The following is a 26287-nucleotide window of genomic DNA, read 5'->3' as shown; positions in this document are numbered from 1 at the left end:
ACACTGGTAGTGAATAGAAGTTATTAGTGACTCACAACTAGAATCTAAACTCATTGTGGACAGAGACTAACCTACTTTTTGCTCATATTTGTATTTCCAGAAATTAGTATGTTCCCTCATATAAATTAAGTTCTTAATGAATGCGTGTTGACTTTGATATCATGCTTCCTCTCTAAGACACTGTCCCACATTCACAGAGTTTATAATCCAGTAGGGAGATAAGATGCAAGCTCAGACAACTACAATACACAATACAATTTTTACCTAAGGCTTTCAAAGAAAGCTACCATATAAGGTCTGAACAGAAAATTTTATATCATTCTGAAAATCAATCAGGAACTATACCCCCCAATTTTCTAATCTCTACATACCCTTTGACCCAGTGATAGCACTACTAGGCCTAAATATTTCAAGGCTGAGGGTCAATGGTCATATGTAAATTAGCTGCTGGGAATCTAGACACCAACCATCTTTGCTTTCAATATTTTTTCTCAGAGGTTCTCTCAGAACTGTGTGTTTCTGCCTATTTCTTTCCACAAATACACAAATTGTCACGGATTCAAGATTTCCCTGCAATGACACAAATCCCAATTGGTCCATGCAAACCCATACTGTGCAGTATTCATCCATATCCTCCCCAATGTTTGCCTCAAGAAAATCCACCTAATATGTTATAGACCTTCCTCACTCTTTCCCAGAATCTCAAGTCTTCTAGCAGCATACTAGAACCTGACAATCTTCATTCCTCATTCTCACCAGCCCACCTTCTCTTTCTGTCATACAGTTCTTTAATAATATCCTTTATTCCTGTTCTTCTTCAGATCCCCTCATTGTTTATATATTGCAGTCTGCTCACATACACCATATGTTTTTCCATTGCCGTCTGTCTGATGCTAATCTTTAATTCTTTGCAGGCAAAGGTGTTCCAGGTCTTCCACCCTACAGCAATTCAAGTAAATATTTGAATTAAAAAGATGGGCCTTTGCTGTTCTGTAAAGGTGGGGGGGGCGGTCTTTATTGTTTTGATATTCTTGAAAGCCATCCAACTCACCTCCTCCTTTTCAACTCTGGGCCCAGCTTAGTGTTCATATCATTTGTCCCAGATATATATATATATATACTATTGGGCCAATTCTATAGAATGGTTGAAATCTGGGCAATAGATATTCTTCATTACTTTGTTCTTTCCTGTGTCGAATGGACAGGACTAACCCTTCTGAATGATAGATGTTCTCTTGCAGGAGGCCCCCCACTATTCTAGGGATTGAGGCAATCAACATAAGGTCTTACATAAACGGGAACATCTGGAGGATCTCACTATCCACAAGGAATCCTTTCTTACTCCGTACTCTGGATCACCTTTATAACAGAGGCGAATACTTTTGTCATTTTTTTTTAAGTGAGGCAATTGGGGTTAAGTGGCTTTCCCAGGGTCACACGGCTAATGTCAAGTGTCTGAAGCTGGATTTGAACTTAAGTCCTCCTGAATTCAGAGCCAGTGCTCTATCCACTGCGCCACCTAGCTGCCCCAGAGACAGATACTTTTGGAGGGAATATCTCACTATTTTATGCCTTGCTTGGTATTTATTACCAGAAGCTCTAGAAAACAGGGTTATTTCTGTCATTACTGTTTCCAAGGAATCAAATGGTCTTAATTATATGAACAGGAGACACCTTGTTATAAAAGAGCTTTAAGACGATGTTTGGTTCTCTCTATCTGCATGCTTTTTCAGAATCAATAAACAATAAGTACAATGAATCTTATATTTTTCCCCCAATGCTCTCACAATCATATTACCTCTGATACCCTTGAAGGTCTCCTGAGATGGCTTCATCTAGTTGGATATCACGCCAAGTTTTCTTTAAACTGGATTTTATCTCTACTGCGTCTCTCTAATTTACAATAATTCATCATCCTTCTTCTTGAGATTTTACAGATAAGCTTAAGTTCTAACCAAAAATACCTTTGGAAGTCATATCTCTCTTTTGGCAAGTAAGTAAAAAGTATGCTAAGGCACTTTCTGGTCTCTTTTTGTCTTTGATATACTAATTAATTTACATAGGCTTAACTTTTGGATGAGATTATTAGTCGGTATTGATGTTATTTCTGTTGTCTATTTCCCATTTCTTATTTTCATTAGCTTGTTTAAATAATACAGAATTAAATAAATCCTCTTGATTATGCACCCTATTTTTTGTCATCAATATACTTTCCTCTTGCATCCAACATATGATCTCAGTCATATGAAGTTTCTAGTCAGTTGGGCATGAAGACCAATATTTAAATGGAGGGCAACCATTAGAATTTTATACTTATGCTTCAACAATGTTTATTTGGTTCTGGAGGGGGGAAGAATTACTTTTAAAGCAAGTACCACACCAACACTTATAAATAGCAATTAGTTAATAAACCAGATTGAGGCAAGGTATATGCAGTCACTTCTTTGACTTTGAAATTTTATGGAGAGATCTTTTGCTCATTTTTTAGAATAGTATTTTATTTACAGAGTGAGATTAGACTGTGCCCCCTTTGAACAAGGCCAGAAGATTTGGCTCTAGAAACCAATGCTTCTATTGGTTCAGAGCCCTGAATGAAGTCACTCCCAGCATGTCCATTGCCATTGTAACCATCATCTTAGTGGGGCTGTCACCTAACAGCATGATGCTATTGTAAACAGACTAATAAAAGCCATGAGTGTCAGAGACCACAGAGATTTGGGTGAACCTCACTACTCATGGACTCAAGGAGGCACTTTGGCTGGGCTTTATAATCTTAGATCATAAGACCCTAATAGTCACAGTCACTGGAATGACTGTTCCCTTTGAAAAAAGTTATTCTGCTTTCAAAATAGCCAGAACTGACAAAAAAAGAATGAAATGCCAAATAGCCTGCCAGCATCTAGTCTGTGAGGGGTAAAGAGAATACAGTGATACTATGTGGGGACCTAAGGAGACTGGGACCCTGGCAATGAGTCTATATAATGCAAACTAAAAATTTGGTCAAGGTATGGCAAATTTATCAGACCGTTAATGGTGTGGAATACTGTAATGTGGAACATATATATATATATATATATATATATATATATATATATAGAGAGAGAGAGAGAGAGAGAGAGAGAGCCTATCAATCAGATAGCACATTGACTGAATATGTCTGAACAAATATAATTTTTTTTACTATTTACATTTGCAACACAACTCCCTTTATTTATTCTTTAAACTGAGAAGTAATGTTGGGCTTTATTATAAGAATATCATATTGTTTTCATTGCTCTGTTTTGTTGTTACTATTTCAGCTAATAAATTCTGATCTTAATCTGATAAGTCAATGATTTAACTGTGCAGACAGATGACTGGGGAATAACCCCCACATCCAGGATAAAACTTTTCCTCTGTTTAAATATATTCATTTTTGTGATGTTTATCTGTTGCTTTTCATGTCTAGCAGCTACCAACTCTTTTCTTAAGAAAATGTTATAAAGATGTGGGGCTTATCTAGAAGTCTTTGACCACTCTTACTTCTTTCACCAGAATCCCATTTTCCCACATATTTCTCCAAATTCTCCCTTTTTTCCATCTTTAAATTAATGTCATTATGTATCAGAGTATATGTTGATTTAGGCCTTCTTCATAGACTTACTCTATCACTCTGTCCTAAGAGAATGATGTAGATGTATATACAGCAATTATTTTCATAGCAGTCTTTGTGCAACAAATTTTCATTGATACTACAAGTTGATCAGATATCAGAAATAAAATTGTCCCAGTCCTAAAGAGCCAGAATTTTACATCTGTATTTCCAGCATCTTGCACATAGTAAGTGATTAATAAATGTTTATTGAATTGAAGGACAGAGAAAAAGAAGAATTTCAGAGATGAGGTTCTCATGTCAAATTATTTTTCATTGAAAGGAGGGAGAAGGAAAGAATCAAGGAAGGAATAGAAAGAGTAACCTGACTTCAAGGGAAGAAGGGAGGAAGACATATATGTTTGTTCATATATATGTGTGGGTGTGAATATATGAAAAGTATATATACATATACACACACATATTTACCCTTTGGGTAAACTAGGCCTTTTCCAATGGTCTATTCTGTACCTTCAACATGAATTGTTAGTCTCTAAACAATGTAAGTGCTCATTTTAAAATCCTCAGATCAGATGGGATCTGAAGCAGTGCTCCGGACCCTCTTCCTAGATTTCCGTTTACCTACCTCACTCCATAAAGGCAATTCCACAGACAGCCTATTCCAATGTTCAAGGACCCCTTCATTCCTTAATAATCAGGAAGTTCGTTTTGATGGGAGTATTTCCTAGAAGCTGATCTAAATTTATACCTACTTCAATGGCTATAATTCTTTCAAGGCAAGTTCACTCCCTTTCTGGTTGTTCTCATTTCACATGTATCTGAAAAGGGGAGAGAGTCACACCTCTCCTGGGACTTCATCTTCCGGCCAATAAAATCCAGCTGTAGCTAAAAATGTAAATTTGCTTTTTAAAGAAAAACAATTTTTTTCTAATCATAGGACCATAGATTTGGAGCAAGAAGGGGTATTAGAGGCCAGCTAGTTCTAGTTCAGCTCTGTCATTTTTTCAGAGAAAACTGAGACCAAGAGGGAGGAGGTATTAGCTCTGATGCATACAAACTATGTTGATCCATTCCCCAAATTACAAACTTGGGTAGGTGGAAATTTTCCAACCATTTACATGGCTCTATAGGCCTTTACTGCTAATTCCTCACAAGTATGTTCCCATAGCTAAGTTAGAACTATAGCCCCATTTTCTGCATCCTCTGCTAAGCCTCCTAGAACATGTTACTGAAGTAACTAGGTAGACACCATACATAGAACGTGTCTCAATGAATAGCATGAAGAGAGAAAAACAGAAATTCATTTATGAAAGAATCTCCAAACTAAGTGACATTCAGAAACCTAATAGCAATTTCTGAAACTTGAGGAGGTTAAATATTTAGAATATGCTTTGTCCCCTAGAATTTCAGGAACTGGACTGTTAAGCAAGAAGACCTGAGTTGTAGCAATTGACAAGCATTTTAAGTGCTTACATTACAAGTCCAGTGCTGGACAGTGGGGCTACAAATACAAAAGTGAAGTCATACCTGCACTCAAGGAGCTTATATTCTTTGTCTGAGATAACAGGTACTTATAATGGTCATATATATAATTAATCCATGAAGAGGAAGACACTAGCAATTGGCTGGAGAGAAGAGGGGTTGGAGGAAAGTGTGGTGGTTCTCTAAGTGGAGAGAAAGGGACATATGCAAGAAATGATAAAGAACTAGAACTGACAACTTTTTGAATATGTAAGTTTAGAGTTAAATCACATATGATAGTGAGGTTGTAAATCTAAGTGACTTGAAGGATGGTGGTACCAGGAACAGAAATTCAGAAGTTCCAAAGAAGAATGGAATTTCAAGAGAAAGATAATGAGTTCTGGATTCTGTAACATTGAATTTTATAGGATTACAGAACTTCCAACTGGAAACATTTAATAGGAAGTTCATTATGTAAGACTGAAGCTCAGGAAAGAAATATTAGATATATAAATCTGGGAATAATATGCATAGAAATTATCATTTAACCCATGAGAACTAATGTGAGAGTGAGTATAGAGTATATATACCAAGTGAAAGCACAGAGAGCAAAAAGAAGGTCTAGTCAGAATCATGTTGTTGTTTTCTTTTTTTTTTTTTTTGGTGACGCAATTGGGGTTAAGTAACTTGCCCAGGGTCACACAGCTAGTAAGTGTTAAGTGTCTGAGGTCACATTTGAACTCAGGTCTTCCTGACTCCAGGGCTGGTGCTCTATCCACTGCACCACCTAGCTGTCCCTATGTTGTTTTTTTCTAACCCACAGTTAGAAAGTATGACATGGAGGATGATCCAGCAAAGGAGGCTCAGGGACAGTCAGAGAGTAGAAGCAAGAGAGAGTAGTTTCACACAAAAAACAGGGAGAAGAGAATATCCAAAAAGAAAAGCTGGCCAAGATTGTGAAATGTTACATAGTGGTCAAGAAGGATAAAAACTGAGAAAAGGCAACTTGATTTATCAACAAAGAAGACACTGGTAACTTTGGAGGGAGAGATTTCAGTTGAGTGAAATTAGAAGCCAGATTACAGAGGGTTCCTCATCTTAGCTCTGCCACTTATTAGTGGTATGATTTTGAGCAAAATACTGAACCTCTCTGAAATTGGTTCCCCATCATTAAAATGGGAATACTGGCACCTAGAAGGGGATTGAATGAAATAATATAAATAAATGGTCTTTGAAAAGCATAGAACATTATAAAGGTACTAGATGATTTAGCATATAGAGCCTTAAAGTTGAATTCAGAAAAACCTAAATTTAAATGCTGAATCATAGACAAACCTGAGTAAGTGACTTAATGTCCCTCAGTCTCAGTTTCTTCATCAGTAAAGTGTGATAACAATAGCACCCCTACAGGATCAAAGCAAGAATCAAATGAGGTTGTGCTTATGTGTTGTAATGTTTAAAATCTAAATGTGTGGTCGCCTTAAATTAGAAGCTTTAGCACCAGTCTTTCAGCATTAAGCATTTATTAAAGCATACTAGGTATTCGTAAGAGGAGAACACGTGGAGTTCAGAAAGTTAAGAAAAGGCCTATCTAGCCTAGAGTTCCAGCCTTGTCTGGTTCTTCCTCAAGTCCTCCACCACAAGTCAGCTTCAACTATGAACTGCCCCAACAAACTGAGTGTGGGAGCTTTTTATAGGTCCAGAGCAGAGGTGGTCTTTACACACTGCATCAAGCTGATTGGTTAGCATCATCCAAATCCACTGGTTCACAGGACCTTAAGGTGGTCTCCTGTTGAGTTCAAAGTCCTTAGCTTCTGAGGACAATACCTTCTTAAGGGCTGGCCAGGTGTGGTTACAATCTAATTAACTTTAAGTAGGCTAATCAGCAAAGTCAATCACTCTCACTTAATTCAATCAGTTTAGATTAATCTCCAGGTGGGACCTTTGAGTATCTGCCAAATCCCATTATTTTCTCACATTGTGTTTTTATAAATTACCTTATAGACATTCAAGTGCTGTATAAATGTTATCTCAGTAGTATAAACTATTAGTACCAATAAAAGCTAATGGTTCGCTTCAGTAAAAGAGACACAAGCAGGGCAGCCTAAGCAGACTGGGAGAGAGGCTAAGGCTTTTGGATTTATGTCCCGAGTTGCACTACAAGCAGAAAAGATGAATCACCACCCTGAATGGTTCAATGTGTATAACAAGGTCCAGATAACTCTTACTTCACATGACTGTGGTGGACTGACCAAGAGAGATGTAAAGCTGGCTCAATTTATTGATAAAGCTGCTGCTTCTGTTTAACATCTTGCAAACCACATGCACATAATACCAAAATCTTGACTACAAAATATGTTGAAGACAATTCACATGACAAAATAACTTTGAAATTTCTGGTTCGTCTTATACTATGATAAAGATGTTTTATAATAAGTTATTAAATATTAAAATGATTTGAATTTTTAAAAAAACAAAAAAAAAGCTAATGGTTCAAAAATTCAACATACTCCAATGCCTCATCATGGAGTGGAAGTGTCCCTGGTCTGCTCAAAGGCTGTGGTACCAGTATACAAGCTCTGAGAGGACCTACCAAGCTGGAAAAGCTTCAAGGATAGACCCAGAAATGGTCTGCATTCCTTTCATCCAAGGCTCAGTCTAGGGAAATTCAGAGATGCTTGTCACCAGGTTAGCCATGGCTAACATCACGGGGTAATGAATTTTTCAGTCAGTCACTCTAAGTCATTTTCTCCTAAGTGGTAGATGAGTTTTGATCTACTATAGTAAAAAGAATACCATATGTATGAATTTACAGATCCATGAAGTATTAAAACATTAAAACCTGTCTTGGGCCCCCCGCAACCCTTACATTGGACAGAGTGAAGAAGAGAATCTTTTACCAAAAAGAAAACAAAAAGATGGCTTGTATTTGCACAGGAAAAAAAAATCAATGGCCAAAGAAAAAGCTAGTTCATTGGTTATTACAACAATGTTCAAAATTACAACTTCTTAACTGAAAAACAAATTGGGCACATTTGCAAATGCTTTTTAAAAATCCTAAGATGTTCCAAATTCATGTGGCCACTTCTTCCCAGTTTACCCATCTTAACAAATGGCAATTAATAACTGAGGCCATTTTCTTCTGCAGCTGGTCCTCTTCCAAATTTCTCAAGCCTTTGCTTCCAAGATTGCTCCAGACATTGAAAAAATGTCAGCTAAGTTGGTTAAGTGGTACCATACTGCATCACCATGGATTTTTCACTTGTTAATTGATTTGGCACAATCATGGTACCAGTTTAGCCTCACAGGATGCTTCTCAGAAACACTAAGAAACTTAATGAAAAATATAACATTTCCCTTTATTTTCTGGCTCCCTTTTAGAATTGACAAAAAAAAATTTTTGGTTACATTATTCAATTTTAACATTCTATCAATTAGCCATAGTTTCTTATTAAGTAGTAGGGGTAGTGGTAGTAATTCTTGTTGTATTAGTCTTTTGTTCATCATATAGGAATGTGAGTTGTCATGACTAAAAAAAATTTCATCAAATAGTGGCCAATGTATTGGTGATGAGTCTCCATACATAAATAAGTACAATCTTTGAATAACAAAACTCATTCTGTTGCCAGGGTAAAAGCTTGTCCTGGAAGCCTTTCCAGCTTCATAGACCCTTCCTCAGCTTATACTCCACTGGCATTGTCTTCAAGAATGAAGGGTCACATGGAGCAGCTAGATGGCACAGTGGATAGAGCACTGGCCCTGGAGTCAGGAGTACCTGAGTTCAAATCCAGCCTCAGACACTTAACACTTACTAGCTGTGTGGCCCTGGGCAAGTCACTTAACCCCAATTGCCTCACTGAAAAAAAAAAAAGAATGGAGGGTCACCTTCTCACTACAAGTATGCCCCAGAACAGGATTTTGTGGAATATAGTGATATGAAAGAAGGCTAAGAGTGCCTAGAGTCACACAGTATTTAGACCACCTACAAATGGTCATTTAACTATAAGCCACATTACGTGTGGTATTTTTGCTCAGTGACCAACTGACATTTTTGCAGGAACTAACCCATAGCAATATTAATAATCTCATGATTAACAAAACCAGAAGACAAAAGAACATTACACCTAAATTAAAGGATGGTTCATAGGTTCTCATTGGAGGAAATAAAGGAATTGGCAGATTTGGTTTCATCATGAACCCAAAGGCAATAAGTAAATAATCCATGGGAAGATCCATCATCTTGTTTCAGGATATCCCTGTTTAGCTTGAAGACAAGTGCAACTTATGTCCCATCCTCTGCTGCAAAATATGATAAATAAAGCAATTCTAAGACTAACAACTAGATCCTCCAAACCAAGTTAATTTTTTTTATTTCCCTAAAAAAATAGATACTGGAGAGAATGGCATAAGGTTTTTCAGAGAGTATTACTTAGATTTTAAAATTCAAGGCTTTTAAACTACTTAGACACATCATGTTATAGAGAAAAGAATGTTAGATATCCAGTCAGATGACCCATTTGCATATCACAGCTCTTCCATTTAACTGTGTGACCTTGGGCAAGTCATTTATCTTCTCTGGGCATCAATTTTCTCATCTGTAAAATTAAGGGTTTGTGACTAGATGAGTACTGTCAAATTCAAATAGAAATGGGGCATAATAAGGATTCCTGAAAGCTCTGTATTGACAGTTTTAAAATGTAATGTTACATATGTTTTATTGTATTTCTTTTTTAAATCTTTTCCAATTATATTTCAATATATTTCAGAGGACCACATATGGCCTCAGGCTGCACCTTTGACACCTCTGAACTAAACAGTTAGTTGGCAAATGACATTTGGGATCTACTGGTAGCCATAACTTGACCTCAAGGGGCTATGTGTTCAATCAGTGAGTGAGAAAAATTAATCACATCCCACTATTCCCACAATAACTAATCATAAGACTGTTTTCCAGCACAGCCACACCATTATACCTCCTTTCCATTTTCCGTCCTTCACCCTTATGAGGAAGGCATTGGCCCCTAATAGCCTAATAATACCCTAACCCTAACCATGGGTACCTATTGAAAGGAATACCAACCCCAAAAGCATTTAAAAAAAGAAAACAATTTACAGGTAGATGTGCAAGCTCAATAAAGTTTGAGACCACTATACTAGGTACCATTTAATGTCCTCACAAGCACTGAAACTATGATCCTATGAGGCCATGAACTATTTACGTACCTATATATCATGAATACTGTCTTCCTGAAGACAGTTGGAAAGCACTGAACATGTAAAACTCTGGATGATGTCACAGACAATAAAACTGACCTTCCCATAGATATGTCCCAAATGTTAAATTAGGAAATAACTAGTTATCAATGTTGGTGGGGGGAGGGGGAGTAGGATCATATTAGAGTTAGTTGGCTATATACAGATGAACCATTTACTAGTCAGTAAATATATCAAAATCAAGTTGGAAGAAAGGATAACAATGAGAAAAACACAGTGTAAATATTTGTAATTGCTTTAAACAAGTCAGAAATAATGAAAAGTGGGGGCAGCTAGGTGGTACAGTGGATAAAGCATTGGTCCTGGATTCAGGAGGACCTGAGTTCAAATGTGGCTTCAGACACTTGACACTTAACACTTACTAGCTGTGTGACCCTGGGCAAGACACTTAACCCTCATTGCCCCACCAAAAAAAAAAAAAAAGAAGAAGAAAAGAAAAGAAAAGTAAAACAGTCACCCAGAAACCACCTTAGCAAGCAAACACACTCGATCTCCTTTGGCAAGCATAGAAATGGACCACTTCTAGGCATAACCCATTTAAAATACAAACTAATTTATTGTATTAAGTAAAATTACAAGTGATTATGAAGAATATTACCTTACAAAATAGTAAAAAGAAATCTATAAAAAGCTTTACATAAGACCTAACTGAATCACATTATCCCATGAGTACTCAAAGATAAAACTGGCAGGACAACAGATCAATATGGAACAAATTTGTCCATGCCTCTATAATTATCAATAATGACAGAGGAAGCAGCATATTTGAATCCTAACATCTCAGTTCCTCATATGATGATATAAAAAGTAATTGAAACACATTTAAAATGAGGCCAGGACAAACATTCCTTTGGTATTTTCACTTCTATGAGTTATCTTTTTTTAAAATAATCACTCAATGCTTTCAAGTTTGTATCACATTCAGAAGAGACTGCCTTAATGCTTTGTCAATAGGATATAGCTGTTCTTTCTTTGTTAGAAAGATGAGTCTTAAAACCAGTAGTAAGTAGCTTAGCATATATAGGACAGATTAGAGGAATGGGGGCAGGGTTGGGGGGGAGGAAGACATTATCCAAACTAGAGGATGCCATTGAATGCTCAGTCCGTTAAATTAGTGCATCAGTAGAGTCAGGTAGAAACAAACAATGGGCTGGATTGCATTTGTGAAACTATCCATTACAAGCTTCTCCCACCATTTCTATGACACAAATGTTCTCTTGGGAAGTGTTTGGTTGTGAGATATAGAACACCATGGTCTCTGAAATATCAAGTTGTTGGTCAACCCAACGGGCAATGGAGTGACGCATGATAGGTACAAGTAAGCTGCTGTATCAGTCAACATTTATTAAGCTCCTACTATGTGCCAGATACTATGCTAAGAACTGAGGATACAAAAAGAGGCAAAAGATAGTTCCTGTTCTCAAGGAGCTTACAGTCTAAAGGGAGAGGCAACATACAAACAATTATGTACAAATAAAGTATGAATATGTGTGTAATGAAATATATATATATGATATACATATATGTGTGTAATGTACATATAGACAAATATGCATGTATATGTAAAATAGAGATATAGATATATAAGATATCTGTACATATTAAAATATAGATAAAATATAGATATATAGAATAAATAGGAAATAGTCAATAGAGGGAAGGCATTAAATAGGGAGTTGATTGTAAGGAAATGCCTTTCTGCCAATACAGATGAACACCTTCTGTGCCACTTACAGAATGAACTGCCCAAAGCTCTGGGGTTTTTTTGTTGCTGTGGTTTTTGTTTTTGGTGGGGCAATGAGGGTTAAGTGACTTGCCCAGGGTCACACAGCTAGTAAGTCTGAGGCCAGATTTGAACTCAGGTACTCTTGAATCCAGGGCTGGTGCTTTAACCACTATGCCATCTAGCTGCCCCGCCTAGAGCTCTGAAGAAGTTAATTGGTTTGCATAGGATCACACAAACATTGTCAAGAGCAGAACTTGAACCCAGGTCTTCCTGGCTTCAAGGCAGACTATCCACTTAATAAATAACCAGGAATTGCTCTGCAGAGACAAAATAGTATAACTATGTTTAGTGGAAGCTGTACTAACCTGATTCAAAAAACTTTGGTCCTGGTCTTGGGGCTATACTGGCTAGTTATGAGATCTTGATTTCTCTGTGTCTCCATTTCTCATAGACAAAACAAGGAGACTGAACTAAACAAATCTTTAATATTCCTTCCAGCTCTTACAACTGAACTCTATGACTCTTAGTAATAATTATAGACCTGATCTCCCCCTTCATTTTCAGTGGGGTTTGGGGGAAGGAGAATATGGACATGGAACACTGGATATAATATCTCACATCATACTTTATGGTATGTTGTTTAGTTTTGCTAAACTAGACTTTTTCTTTTTTATTCTTCAACATAAGCAATCAGTCTCTGGGAGGGGAAGAGAAGAAGGATACAATGGGAAATATAGATGACATAAAACTAAAAGATAGCAACAGCAGTTTTTAAAATTAAGTATTACAATCTGAGCTCAAAAAATCATCATGCACTTAGTTGAGACAGGAGTTTAGCCAGCACAGCCTCCTCATTTTACAGATGAGGAAACTGATGCACAAAGAGGTGATGTGACATGCCTAGAATTACAGGCCTAGAGTCTTGGGTAGGATTTAAACCTCAGTCTTCTTGACTACCAGTCTAGCACTCAATTCATCCTACTATGTCGCCTCTCAAAATTTTTTTAAAAACTGATTTTACAGTTATTCTCATCATCATTATCATCAAAACTAGAAATAATTAGTTCTCTAATGGCAATTACTCATATAGTCAAATAATCTATGCCAAATGGCACCTACCATTTATAAAAGATGCTTTGGCTACCACTGCTGATAGAGAGAATAAGGTAAAGGAGAATCCCTCAGGTGGTCCTGGCACAAGATGGATCAGAATAAAAGTGTTTTCCATTTGCCAGGAACCTTTTCGTTAATGAAGAAGGGAAGTTAGAAACTGAAAGATGATCAAACACTGTTATGGACCCAATCCAAGAATAGCAACCGGGATTCAACAGTTTTGTTGCCATGATGCTCCAGGCAACCCCTTAGAAACAAGAGTCTGAATTCCATAAGGATTCTTGATGTAAAGCCAAAATGGAACAGAATTGCCAGAAAGATACCACCAACAGTGAAGCCTTAAACTTCTCATGAACATGGGAAATCTCCATCAGGTTCATATGATCTTTTGTAATAATCAATTTGCAAAGTGCTTTGGTATCTATGAAATCCATGGATGAAGGAAAAAGAAACTTTTCTACCCTTCCTGGGATTGCTTTAGATTTGGGTACAACCACAAGTATCTGGAAATATCAGTTCATGGTTCATGCAATAAAAATGCTAGAAATCCTCCAAATGGCCTTTTTTAGACAAAAGCATTAATTATGAGTGTCTTCTGGTCTTCCTACCATTTATCCATTGAGAATATTGGTACTTTTCTTTAATCCATTCCCGCCATAAATGTATAAGATTGATGATCCATAGAAAGAGCAGTCCTCTCCTCTTGGCCCTCCCCAAATGAAGATAGTCAGTGGGAGGTTAAGGTTATCTTTGATATCAGGCCTGATGTCATTTACTCTCTTCCCTTATGGCAAGAAAGTGTAATAAAAAGGCTATTAACAAAAATATGCCAACAATACTAAGTTGAGGAATGTAGGTAATACAGTGGATAGAGCATTAGATTTGGGTTGAGGAAGCCCTAAGGTTAAATAGTGACTCAGACACCTTGCCATATGACTTTCGACAAGTCACTTAACCTCTCTGAGCCTCAGTTTCCCCATCTGTAAAATGAGGTTAGTCCCTATGACCTCTAAGATCACTTCCAGATCTAAATCTATGAAGTTTGGGGAAGGCATGAAAAATGTTGGTGAGAGCCAAGAAACCTCACTAAAGGGTTTCTGGATAAATAGCCCTGGAGGCAACCAATATTAAAGAGAGATCCAGTATGGAACCATGAAGAAAACTTATCCAAGGACTTAGGACCTACCTATAGACATGATGCTGTGGCAGTAAAAGGGTAGAGCAAAGGAAATTCCCCTCCATAGATAGAACCAGAAGCTTATAATGGCTAGATTGAAATGTGGGGGAAGAGGAGAAATCTGGAAAACAAACCCAAAAAGAACTGAGCACTGAAAATAGGAAAAGCAATGAGGGATAAAAACTTGGAAGAAATAACAAATGTGAGATATAGTTATAATAGATCTGAAATTAATCATTTACCTATAGACAGGAATTGTGGAATAATGAGAAGAAAAGGCATATCACTTTAGGTGAAGAACAGGAAAAGAAAAGATTAAAAAATATTGGGGGGAAGGAGGAAGGAAGAGAAATGGATAAAATATAAAGGTGAATAAGGAAGATATATACACATACTGACATAAGGTGGTATAGTAAAGAAGTGGAAAGTATTATCACTGTAACAAAAAACATTTCCCAATAAACTCCCAAAGGAAAGGGTTGAACCATCAACAAATGATTCATTTAAAATTGGTCAGAATCCCTAGAAACTCAAGGTCAGCAATACTCCTGCATGGACAAGGATTTAATTTCATGCCCCTTGAATGTCTTTCAGGCATCTCAAACTCAACATATCCAAAACAGAACTCATCTTTTCCTAAGTCCATATTTCCTAAGTCCATACTTCTCCTTACTTTACCCTTTTCTTTTTCTATTATTTTTTTTCTTTTTGGTGAGGCAATGGAGTTAAGTGACTTGCCCAGGGTCACACAGCTAGTAAGTGTTAGGTGTCTGAGGCCAGATTTGAACTCAGGTCCTTCTGAATCCAGGGCCAGCGCTCTATCCACTGTGCCACCTAGCTCACCCCTTACTTTACCCTTTTGTTCAAGAGCATGGACATTGTTCTAGGCATCATACTCTGAATCTATGAATTAGCCTTGATCTGAAGATAGCAGTAATATGCCCTCTGAAGATAGAATTTATCCTGTGCTCTTCCTTTTTCCTCTTCCTTCATATCACTCAGTTTCCAAACTATGTCAACTCTACCAATCTTTCACCTCTGTCCCTTTCTGCTCATTTACATTACAATTATCCTAATTCAGGTCTTCATCACTTCTCACCCAGACTACTGAATACTCCCCTAATTCGTCTCTATATCAAGCTATTCCCCTCTCCTATCCTTCCTTCAGATAGCTGCCAAATTGATAAAGCTTCAGTGGCTCCCTATGGCCTCTAGGTTTTCCTTCCTTCTTCCAAAAATATGAGCTATAACCCACCCATGTCCAACTTCTCCAAGACTTCCAGTCAATTTGACAACATTCTGGATACCTTTCTCATATCCTCATGATACTGTGTGGATGCTAATCAGCACATGGATTCTCAATTATTTCTCCTTCTCTATTTGTTCTTATAGAGCCTATTGTCTATAAGAAAAGGAACGCTGATCAACTAAACAGTGATCAAAAGAATACTGATGATATGATAGAGACATATCTTTAACAGGGGTTCTTAACCTGAATCTATGTACCATTTTTTAAAATAATAAGTATATTCCAATAGAAATGTCTTCATTTGTAATCTGCTGTATTTTAATTTTATGAAATTTAAAATGTCATTTTGATCAGTGTTCCATAGCCTTCACCAAATGTAACAATTGGAATGACGCCACCTGCTGGAGAGCTACTGTAGGAAAGCAGCACCATGAGGTGAAGACATCTGAGGGCAAGCCATGCAGTCAGGTCCTTGGCGTCAGGAAGTGATGTTTGTTTGTGGGTACTGAAGATCAAAGCTATCAGCCAATTAGCTTGGAGCTGGGTGGGGGGGACAGGACATTTCCAGTTTTCACAAGAGGCTTGTGGGATTGAGGAAGGTGTGGGTCACACCTTTTGGTTAGGACTCTCATGGAGAGTGGAGCTAAAATGCGCTCTCCCTTTTATAGATAGAGGAATCTAGGCCTTTTTCCTCTCTCTTCACCAAGTTCTTATTCTCCTTAATAAATGCTTAAAAATCTAACTCTTGCTAAAACTTATAATTTATTGGCAATCACTCATTAGATATTTTAGACAGACTAGCTAGAACTTTAGTCCCTTACACAAAGGAACCCATGCAATACACACACACACACACACACACACACACACACACACACACACATGGTTAAGGTTCGTGGTTTATCAAAAAGACTTTTTTCCCCACACAAAAAACAAGTCAAGGAGAAAAAATGAGAAAGAATAAGAGTGCGGGATGATGATATGTAGCATTAAAGTATCAAGAGAGATGTTAGAAAAGATAGGGAGATTAACACCAATGGTAAGAGACAGGGGAAGTAGAAAGGAAGTCATCTATACCTTAGTGTAGTGGTTTTAGTTTTGCAGTCAATCAGTCATATGATATGAGGCAAGTTTTAAGTTCAAAGACATTTTACCTCAATGGACCTCCATTTTCTCCAAAATGTTGAGGTTTCATGGCATGATCTCTTAAGGTGTCAAGCAGTTCCAAAATCATACAGTGTTCAACTTACCAATCAAATAGGGAGCAAGAGAGATTTGCAACCCCATAATAATAAAAAGCTGGAAACAAATTATTTGTCCAACATTTCAGGGAATGACTAATGAATTGTGGTATATGACTTCAATATAATATTACATCATAAAGAATTACAAATATAAAAAATTCAGAGAAACATGAGAAGACTTGTATGAGCTGGTGCAGAGTGAAGAAAACAGGATGACAATGAAGTTATACATGATGATTAATTTAAATGATGACAACAATAAAAGGCAACCAAATTAAGGTCAAATAATACAAGATGACTGTTGGTTCAAAATTGCTGACATTAAAACAAACTTTGTTCTCTGTTAAGAAATGGCAAAAACATGAGTGCTAAGCTTATATAACTGATAAGCTATCAGTCGTAATTGTTACATTAGTCTAGGTTGAGTATTTTTAATAAGAAGGTAATGAGTGAAGGAAAAATTATTATAGGAAGTAATTAATGTGTCAAAGTAAAATGTGGAAATAGAAAAAATTAATTTAAAATTTTTGTAGAAAAGGGATGAACAGAATAGATAGTGTTATAGAGAATGGGATTTTCCATACCAGGAATACCCCTGCAGGTAAAGTCATTCACTCCATTACAAACAGCTATTGAGATCAAAACTCCCATGCCAATAAGTAGTGGGATTGAGCACTTGAGTGGGTATTGCATTTCCAGCCTGGGTGAAGTAGAGAGATTCAAGGTCCCTCCTCCTTTTCCCCCACAAAAGAAGGGCACAGATACGGGAGATGGAGCAATATATATGAGGCAGGGCAACTATAGCAGTAAGACGACCACAGAATACATAGGAGTTCTGTGTAAGAAGACTGGAGGTGGGGCAGCTAGCTGGCACAGTGGATAGAGCATTGGCCCTGGATTCAGGAGAACCTAAGTTCAAATCTGGCCTCAGATACTTGATACTTACTAGCTGTGTGACCCTGGGCAAGTCACTTAACCCCTTATTGCCCTGCAAAAAAACAAAAAACAAAAAAAAAGAAGACTGGGAAATAGAAAGACACTGTCTTGTGAATAGCTTTAAATACCAGCATGAGAACACAGCGGGAGTATTATCATGACTTTTGGATGCCACATTTTAGGAATGACATTGATACATTGAAGACTGTCCAGAAGGAGGTCAGCCAAGCTGGTACCTCCTAACACATAGAGCAATTCAAAAAGTGGAGTGAGCTGCCTTAAGAGGCTCTGGTTTTTCTTAAAGGGAAGGTTTCAAATAGATCCTGGAGGACCACTGGTCAAGTACCTTGTAGAGAAGAGATTTATTCATCAAAGGGTGATACTATATGGTCTACCAACACTGAGGTTCTGTGATTTTATGAAAGTTTGCTTCTAGGCAGCCTTAGCCTCTCCTGTCTTCATACTTCCTTCATCCTGTGGACTTTCTACAAGTTCTAATGTTCTATGATACCTTTCCCAACTAATACCTCCAAATCTCAAAGACATCTAATGGTTTCCATAATTTCCATGCCAACATTAACAGTCAGCTGTTCTGTCTTGTGAAACTGGCTCTGCCCATATAGGTCAGTGAGAAACTGTCATTCTACATTTTGTCAAGATAAAGCAAGGAATGATAAAGTAATTTGTTGAGGGTCTCAAAGACTACCAGGGTCAGAAAGAGGAACCTGTAAAACCCAAATACCTTGGTTCATGGAATGCTATATTTAGAGCTGAAAGGTACTTTAAAAGCCATTGAATCCAACCTTCACATTTTATAGATAAAGGGGCAGCTAGGTGGTACAGTGAATATAGCACTGGCCCTGGATTCAGGAGGACCTGAGTTCAAATCCGGCCACAGACACTTGACACTTACTAGCTGTGTGACCCTGGGCAAGTCACTTAACCCTCATTGCCCTGCCCAAAAAAAACCCAACCCCCCCCCAAACAAATAATTTTACAGATAAGGAAACTGAGGCATAGAGAGGTTTAAATTACTTGCCCAGGGTCAAAGAGTAGTGAATATCTGAGGTAGGATTTGAACTCAGGTCTTCCTGATTCCAAGTTCAAGGTCCTATTCATTGAACCTCTGTGTCCTTCCCCTCCCCCCCCCAAAAAAAGAAAGAAAGCAAAAGAATTATAAAAGATTTAAGAACTCTTCCTCTTGACAAGTCAGCTATGTCTTTTTGCTGTATTCAAGTAGAGAGTGAAGAGTTAATGAGCTATTAGTGTGACAGTCTTTCCCCCTTCTCCTTGTTGACAGAGGCAGTCCAGCTGTGGCAAAGCTCAGTGCCTTGGAGGGGGGGGAGGAGCGAGGGACTGGCAAGGACCTAGAATGCTTTGGCAGTTGAGTTGCAAGGGGCTCCAATAGGCCCTTCCAAAGCCCAGTTTAATTCAGTACACCTGATTCATGTCCAGACAAGAGAGACAAGCATGAAATTCTGACTGGGAAAGGAATGATCCAGCCTTGTCTTTTCTAACATTTACATTGATTTGCAAGAACTTACATTTAAGAAAACTGACATTTCAAAAGGCCACTGTACACCTAAAGTTCCTTTTTGTAACCCCACCAAAAATCTTTCAACATATCTTTAAAACCCTACGTGATGCATGCAAGCAAAAAGCACTGGTTTTGCTTTATTTCTCATTATTTACTCCCTCTTTTCATCCCAGTATAAGGAAAGATCATTTCACAATGATTACACAGTTATACACACAGCCTCCCATTTCAGGACCTAAAAGTTCTGTGTCTGTGAAGCAGGAGTAAACTAATAAAGTCTGATAAGATCTCCATTTTACAAATGGAAAAGTTGAAAGGAACTCTTTGTTAAGCAAGACTATGTTAACCTAGTTTCAGCTGCAACATACTGAAACAATCCCTAAAAGTCCTTTACATAGGATCAGCCTATTGGAGAAAGCCAACTCAGCCAGCAAGTCCTAGGAATTCCCCTCCTCCATGATACCTATTCTGGGACACCCCTTCTCCTTCTACCTATTACTTCCTGGAACTGTCCTTTGTTATCACAAAGCTAGAAGGGACTTTATAGGCCATCGTATCTAACTCCCTCATTTTACACATATGAAAATGAAGGGTTATATAGTTAACAAGTTTTCTGATCAGGATTAGAACCCAGTTCTTTCTTACTCTAAGTCTACTTCCCTGTGTATTATATCATTCTGCCTCTCCCATTCTGACAGGCTACATCTCCACAAAGTGTGATTTCCTGTTTTGGAAGGACAACAACAATTTTGGAGTTGTATCACCAAGTTCTGTCCTTCAACCCTATTGCCTTCATTTACAGAGGTCTCAAATCTTCTTCAAGGTAGGCCTTTATATATTTTTGTTTAGTTATTTATTCTTTCTGCAGTTTCTCCTTCCACCTGGACTCATACGCTCCATGAGAGAGCCATTTTATTAAGATTTTCCACCAAATGTTTTAAACTATCAAGTTATATTTTTATCATTTTCCCTTCTTCCTAAATTGATTTTAATTTCATCTTTTTTAGAAATAGGAGATTCCTCATTTCTCTTGTCAACTTACAAAATAAACTCAAGATTCTTAGAGCAAATCCAGTTTTACTTCTAGGAATCCTGATCATGTTATTTTCTTCCCTTCTGGGTTCTTTAACCCATTAAACCCATTCATGGATTGGAGTCCTATAAAAATTACATTTGTGGGGCAGCTAGGCAGTGCTGTGGATAGAGCACCGGCCCTGGAGTCAGGAGGGCCTGAGTTCAAATCTGGCCTCAGACACTTAACACTTACTAGCTGTGTGACCCTGGGCAAGTCACTTAACCCCAGTTGCCTCACCAAAAAAAAAAATTACATTTGTTCATTTCTTTGATCATTCTTTTTTTTTCTTTGAAATGGAATAGAAACTGAGTACAACTGATTTGCATGATAGTGTAAGTTGTTGAAAACAATTGGAAGCCACTTGGTGCTTTTATCTACTTTCTTTTATCCTCTTCTGACATAATTTTAGAATCCTCTCCTCATTTCATATTTCTGCTTCTCTACCCCTCCTTATCTGTTCCTTCATCTGTCCTAGATAGACATGTGGTGAAAATCTTTTTCCTTTTATTAAAGAACCTTCCTAAGAAACTAAGGAGGTGGAGGGTGAAATTCACAAAAACAGAGATTTGACATCATGTAGAGTGCAGGTTTATGATTCTAACATAACTTTTATCTAGTCATGAATTCAGTTGACTGGCACAGAGTCCTGGACTCCTTGCCTTGCCTCAACCTGCCTCTGAAAATCATAATCAGAATTCCCCCTTTTTAGGCCTTCACCATTTCCCACACTCCCTTCCTTTCCAAGGGAGGACTAGGGGAAGCTCTCTGTTTAGGAGGTAACTAAATCATACAATGGAAAGATCACTGAACCTGGAGGCAAGAAAACCTTCAAATACTGCCTTTGACACTTATTAGCTATGTGAGTATGGGAAAGTCATTTAGTGTGTTTGCCTTGGTTTTTTTCAACTGTAAAATGGGGATAATAATAGTACCTACGTCCTACAGTTGTTCTGAGGATAAACTGAGATATTTTTAAGTGCTTTGTAAACCACTGTTAATTAACATTAAACCTATATAAATTCTAGCTATTATGGTAGTGGTGGTGATGGTGATGATAATGATGATGACAATGACAATAATGGTGATTTCCTCTTTCCAGTTGGCTTAGGTCGTCCCTAATTACAGAAAGAAATCTTTTTGTCAACCCCTCCATCAGACTCATGGATAGACATAGACAAAGTTCTATCTCAAACTGAACAGCCTTTTCCTGTATCTTTTATAAAATATAAGATTCAATCTCTCACAGGCCTACCATTAGAGTTTTTCCTTAAAAGCATCAGATCAGAGCAGAAATGGTGAAGAGAAGCCAGGAAGTGGCCTGAGCTCTCCCGAGTTTCCCTCAAAAACATTAAATCAAGCCTCTAACTGGATTCTGGAACTGCAGAACCTACAAAAAGACAGAGATACACAATCTTCTAACTTGAGATAATTTAGAACACTTCAGGAAAGGTCTGTTTCACTTGGGCAAAAGGGGAGGGCAGCTCAGCACAGCTCAGAGCGACATAGCTCAGAGCAGCACACCAAGGAGGGGGTCCGGGCAAGTCAGCAGGAGGCTCCTGGCCACAGCATAAATAAGTCGCTGAGGCCCCTTGGTCCTGGCCCAGAAGGCTGGGGGCACAATAGGCCATTTTTGAGACACACCAGCCCTGGCTGAGAGGGCAAACTGCCAGCTAGAGAACCACCCACAGGACAGGCACAAGTTGGCCAAGCCATCCCAGCACAGGGAGCAAGCCCAGAGCAGTGAGGTATCCAAAAGCCACAGAGGCCTCAGAGCAGAAAGCCAGTGACCAGGCCCCTATCCTGCAGCATGAGAAGCTTGCAATAGTAGTCCCTATGCCCCAGGAGCAGACCTCAATGTTATAAGTTTAGAAATAGGTCACAATATGAGTAAGAAACAGAAAAGGATGCTTACCATTGACAGCTTTTATGGTGGCAGGGAAGACCAAAACACCAACTCAGATGAGGACAATATTGTCAAAATGCCTATATGTGAAGCCTCAAGTAGAAAGATGTTCTGGTCTCAAGACCAAAAAGCCTTCTTGGAAGAGCTCAAAAAGTCTTTTAAAAATCAAATGAAAGAAGTAGAAGAAAAAATGCAAAAAGAAATGAGAGAAATGAGAGTTACACTGGAAAAAGAAGCACAAAAATTGACTGAAGGAATTAACAATTTCTTAAAAAATACAATTGAAGGGACAGCTAGGTGGTGCAGTGGATAAAAGCACTGGCCCTGGATTCAGGAGGACCTGAGTTCAAATCCAGTCTAAGACACTTGACACTTACTAGCTGTGTAACCCTGGGCAAGTCACTTAACCTTCATTGCCCCGCAAAAAACAAAAAAAACAAAAACAAAAAAAGAAGAAAAAGTGGATGGCATTCTGTTTTATCTTCCCCCTCTTCTTTAAGCATCATTTGTAAAAATTCTTCAGTACATCCTACTGACATATTGTATCCCTTGCCGCTCCAACCCCCTCCTATCATCCCAACACTCAGTTCTAAAACCCAAAGAATAGACTCAATAGCATATTGCCTTCCACCTATCCCTGAATTCAATGATCTAGAGGGAACTCACCTATATGGATGAGAAAAGCTAAGTACTGGAGAGGCCATGTCTTTCTCCATCAGTCAGCTAACTGAATTGCACTTTACAAGAGCTGTGAGGGCTCCAATTGCAAATCTTTCAGACTTTGCAGCTATAAATTTTTCCTGCTCTTATTAATAAAATATAATAACAATTCTGAAAATAATGGCCTATTATCTAAAGTCTGAAAATGACAGAACAATGAAAGGGAACATGAATTATAGGGCCAGAGGAGTAGGAAAATGTCTGCTTCTTGTGGGGCAGCACTAGAAACATATGGCAAATCAAAAGGATAATATACAGTCCAACAGCCTGTTAATAAAAATTACTTATAGAATAGTAACAAGTCACAGCAAAAGGTTACTTATTTGCATAGGATCAGATGAAAGCTGCTTTCATAAAACCGGCAGACACAATGTTATAACCCAAACTCTCAGCAGGCTGATCCTAGTATACCACGACATTATTTTCTCTCTTTTTTCTTATTCTCCCCTCCTAAAAAAATTTGGGGGGATAAAAGGATTCTGATTTGTTAACTTTAGGGATAGAATCATTATTGTTCTTTAAACTGGGTATGGCTAACACAACATTTATATATGCTTATCCTTAACCCTATTTAATTTGGGACCTACCAAGGTTTGTGGGGTGCAGGTTGTGATTGAATACTTCCCAGAATGTTGGATTGGGAATGGTGTGGGGTACAGCCAAAAACAATGTAATTCATGGTCAGTGTTTTAGTGGAAACAGACAAGGTCAAGGTCAAGTACTGGGTAATACGTTATGGAGCTCAAAGAATAAGAGGTAGGATCTAGAGTCTGAAACAGAAACAAAATAAAAATCAGGAGTCATGCTAAGATATAAAGCCTACCAAGAAGCAAGGCTCAAAGGTTCAGGATAATTGACTTTGGTAGCAAGCAAGTACATTACACAACAAATCAAGCTAGATGGATTCATCCTCTTTTGCTATAGTGATGTTTTCTCTGGGCATCTGCAACCATCCTCTACTGTAGTTCCTTGAACTGGAAAGCTCCCGCTGCTCTCATTATTTTTCATTGAACCCATGTTGCATTAGATGGTAACTATCTTTAATGACAAAAAAGTGAAGTCTGAGACTCTCTCCATGAGACATCAAACAAATGTAATGGGGCAGTTTTGCAATGTATTCCCTTCTTTATAAAATAGCAAGCTCCTAAAGCATTTAACTTGAACAAGGGGAAGTTTGAATAGATAGCAACTGTGCAGCAAATTAGCATTATAATTCTGGAGGACTTGTAGAATAAGAAAAAAATTGGAAATGGGAGAGGTCCAGGACCTGGGGTCTATTTCAGACAACTACTAAAAATTTAGGGTAAATGCACCTTTCACAAAATGATCAAAGTGATATTCAAGTTATTGATTCATTGCCTTTCAGGAACCTTTTCAGAGGACCAGTTTTATTGTAGAGTAATTAGGATATTGCTTAGTGAAAATTAATCACTTTTTATGCCAGTCAACCACCCAAAGATAGCCAAAACTGGTTGTAAGTTCAACAATTCAACTGAATAAGCATATATTAAATGTCAGCTATGCACAAAGCATTCTGCTTGAGGAATGGGAATGCAAAGGTAAAAATGTCTCTCCTATTTAGATATGTTTAGCTTTCTTAAACCACCAGGTGTCTAAAATTTGCCTAAAGGAGTTGAGTAGGTGATTCTAAATTGGAATTTGCATCTCAAATATCTCTTCCTCACTTCCCCCAAAATAGACCCAATCAAATAAGATCATGGTGGTGGTTAACAAATAGCATGCCAAAACTAGAGCATTCCATCCTCCAAATAGTTTCTGCATGGAACATAAAATATGCTTCATGGTTAATCAAAACCTTCTTTATTGATAGAGAGCCAACAAGAGATTGGTAGGTTCAGCTACACAGATCACTAACCATTTGAGATGCAGAACATTCATAGATTTCATAGAATCCAAACCTAGAAGAGCTCTCAGAGCTAATCTATTACATGGTTACTTAAATAGGAATCTTTACTACATCCTTGAAAAATGTCCATTAGCCTCAGCTTGAAGACCTTTTATGATAGAGAATTCATTTCCTAAACTATTCCACTTGGGGACAGCTCTGTTAGGAATATTTTCATTCTATCAAGCTGAAATATAACCTTCTATTCATTGTTCCTTTTTCAACTGTCTAGGGCCAAGTCAAATTAAATTTGCCTCTTTGTGATTCCCACCCTTTTCTCCCAATTTGACCCCTAAAGCCAAGAAGAAGAAACTTAATCCCATCCCTTAATTACCTAAGAATTACTTGGGAAGTACTTGAAGTTATGGTATCTCCCCAAAATCTCTTTTTCACACTACATCTTTTTTTCCACACTAAACACCTCCAGTTGTTTTAACCAATTCTCATACATTATGAGCCAGAGTCCCTTTACCTTTCCGGCTGCCCTCCTCTGAGCATCCCATTTTGTCAACTTTGTCAATATAAGGAGTGTATGACTGTGATGGAATATGATTGTCTTATAAAAAATACTGAAAGGTACAGAAAACTGGGAGATTTATGTGAAGTGATGCCTATTGAAATAAGAGTAACAAGAACATCGCAGACAATAAAAAATATAGTAAAGAAAAATAACTATGAAATACTATGATCAATGCCCAACTGCTATTCCAGACGACTAAGGATAAAGCATGCTACTCACCTCCTAAAAGAGATCATTGACTCAAAGTACTGAATAAAACATATATTCTTGCATGTGGCCAATGAGGGAATTTTATTTGCTTCACTAAGCCTATTTGTTAATAAGGGTTTGGTTTTGTTTCTTTGTGGTTGTTTTTTTTTAATCTGAGCAAGGGAACATGAAGAAGAAAATAGATTGTAGTTGAAAATATCAATTTAAGGGGCGGCTAGGTGGCGCAGTGGATAAAGCACCGGCCCTGGATTCAGGAGTACCTGAGTTCAAGTCCGGCCTCAGACACTTAACACTTACTAGCTGTGTGACCCTGGGCAAGTCACTTAACCCCAATTGCCTCACTAAAAAAAAAAAAAGAAAGAAAAAGAAAATATCAATTTAAATTTTAAAAAATAAAATTATATTCCTAAAGCACAGGTCTGATTACAGGTCACTACATTGCTTGGGAAACTCTAATGACTCCTTATTAACTCTAGGATCAAATACAAATTCCTCTGTTTGCTATTTGAAGTCCTTTGCCACCTGATCCCTACCTATCATTTCCCATATTCTTATATATCATGTACACTCTATGCCCTATTGACCAATTGGACTTCTTGTCATTTCTGTATTCATGACATTTCATCTCCTGTCCATATGTCTTT

General features: G+C 37.7%; 1 protein-coding gene across 1 annotated transcript; it reads left to right on the top strand.

Annotated features, from left to right (window-relative positions):
* The first annotated feature begins 7187 nt into the window (after positions 1–7187).
* Positions 7188–7420, top strand: LOC122744144 (pterin-4-alpha-carbinolamine dehydratase 2). Its single transcript, XM_043989535.1, has one exon. It carries the CDS (start codon positions 7196–7198, stop codon positions 7358–7360), a length of 165 nt encoding a protein of 54 aa, XP_043845470.1. The 5' UTR covers positions 7188–7195; the 3' UTR covers positions 7361–7420.
* Positions 7421–26287: the final 18867 nt, after the last annotated feature.

Source organism: Dromiciops gliroides, chromosome 2, assembly GCF_019393635.1.
Source record: "Dromiciops gliroides isolate mDroGli1 chromosome 2, mDroGli1.pri, whole genome shotgun sequence".
Taxonomy (NCBI): domain Eukaryota; kingdom Metazoa; phylum Chordata; class Mammalia; order Microbiotheria; family Microbiotheriidae; genus Dromiciops; species Dromiciops gliroides.
This window is presented reverse-complemented; position numbering and strand designations above follow the sequence as displayed.

Excerpts from the sequence above, each read along its gene's own strand:
- LOC122744144 (XM_043989535.1), top strand. The coding sequence starts at position 7,196 with ATGTCCCGAGTTGCACTACAAGCAGAAAAGATGAATCACCACCCTGAA.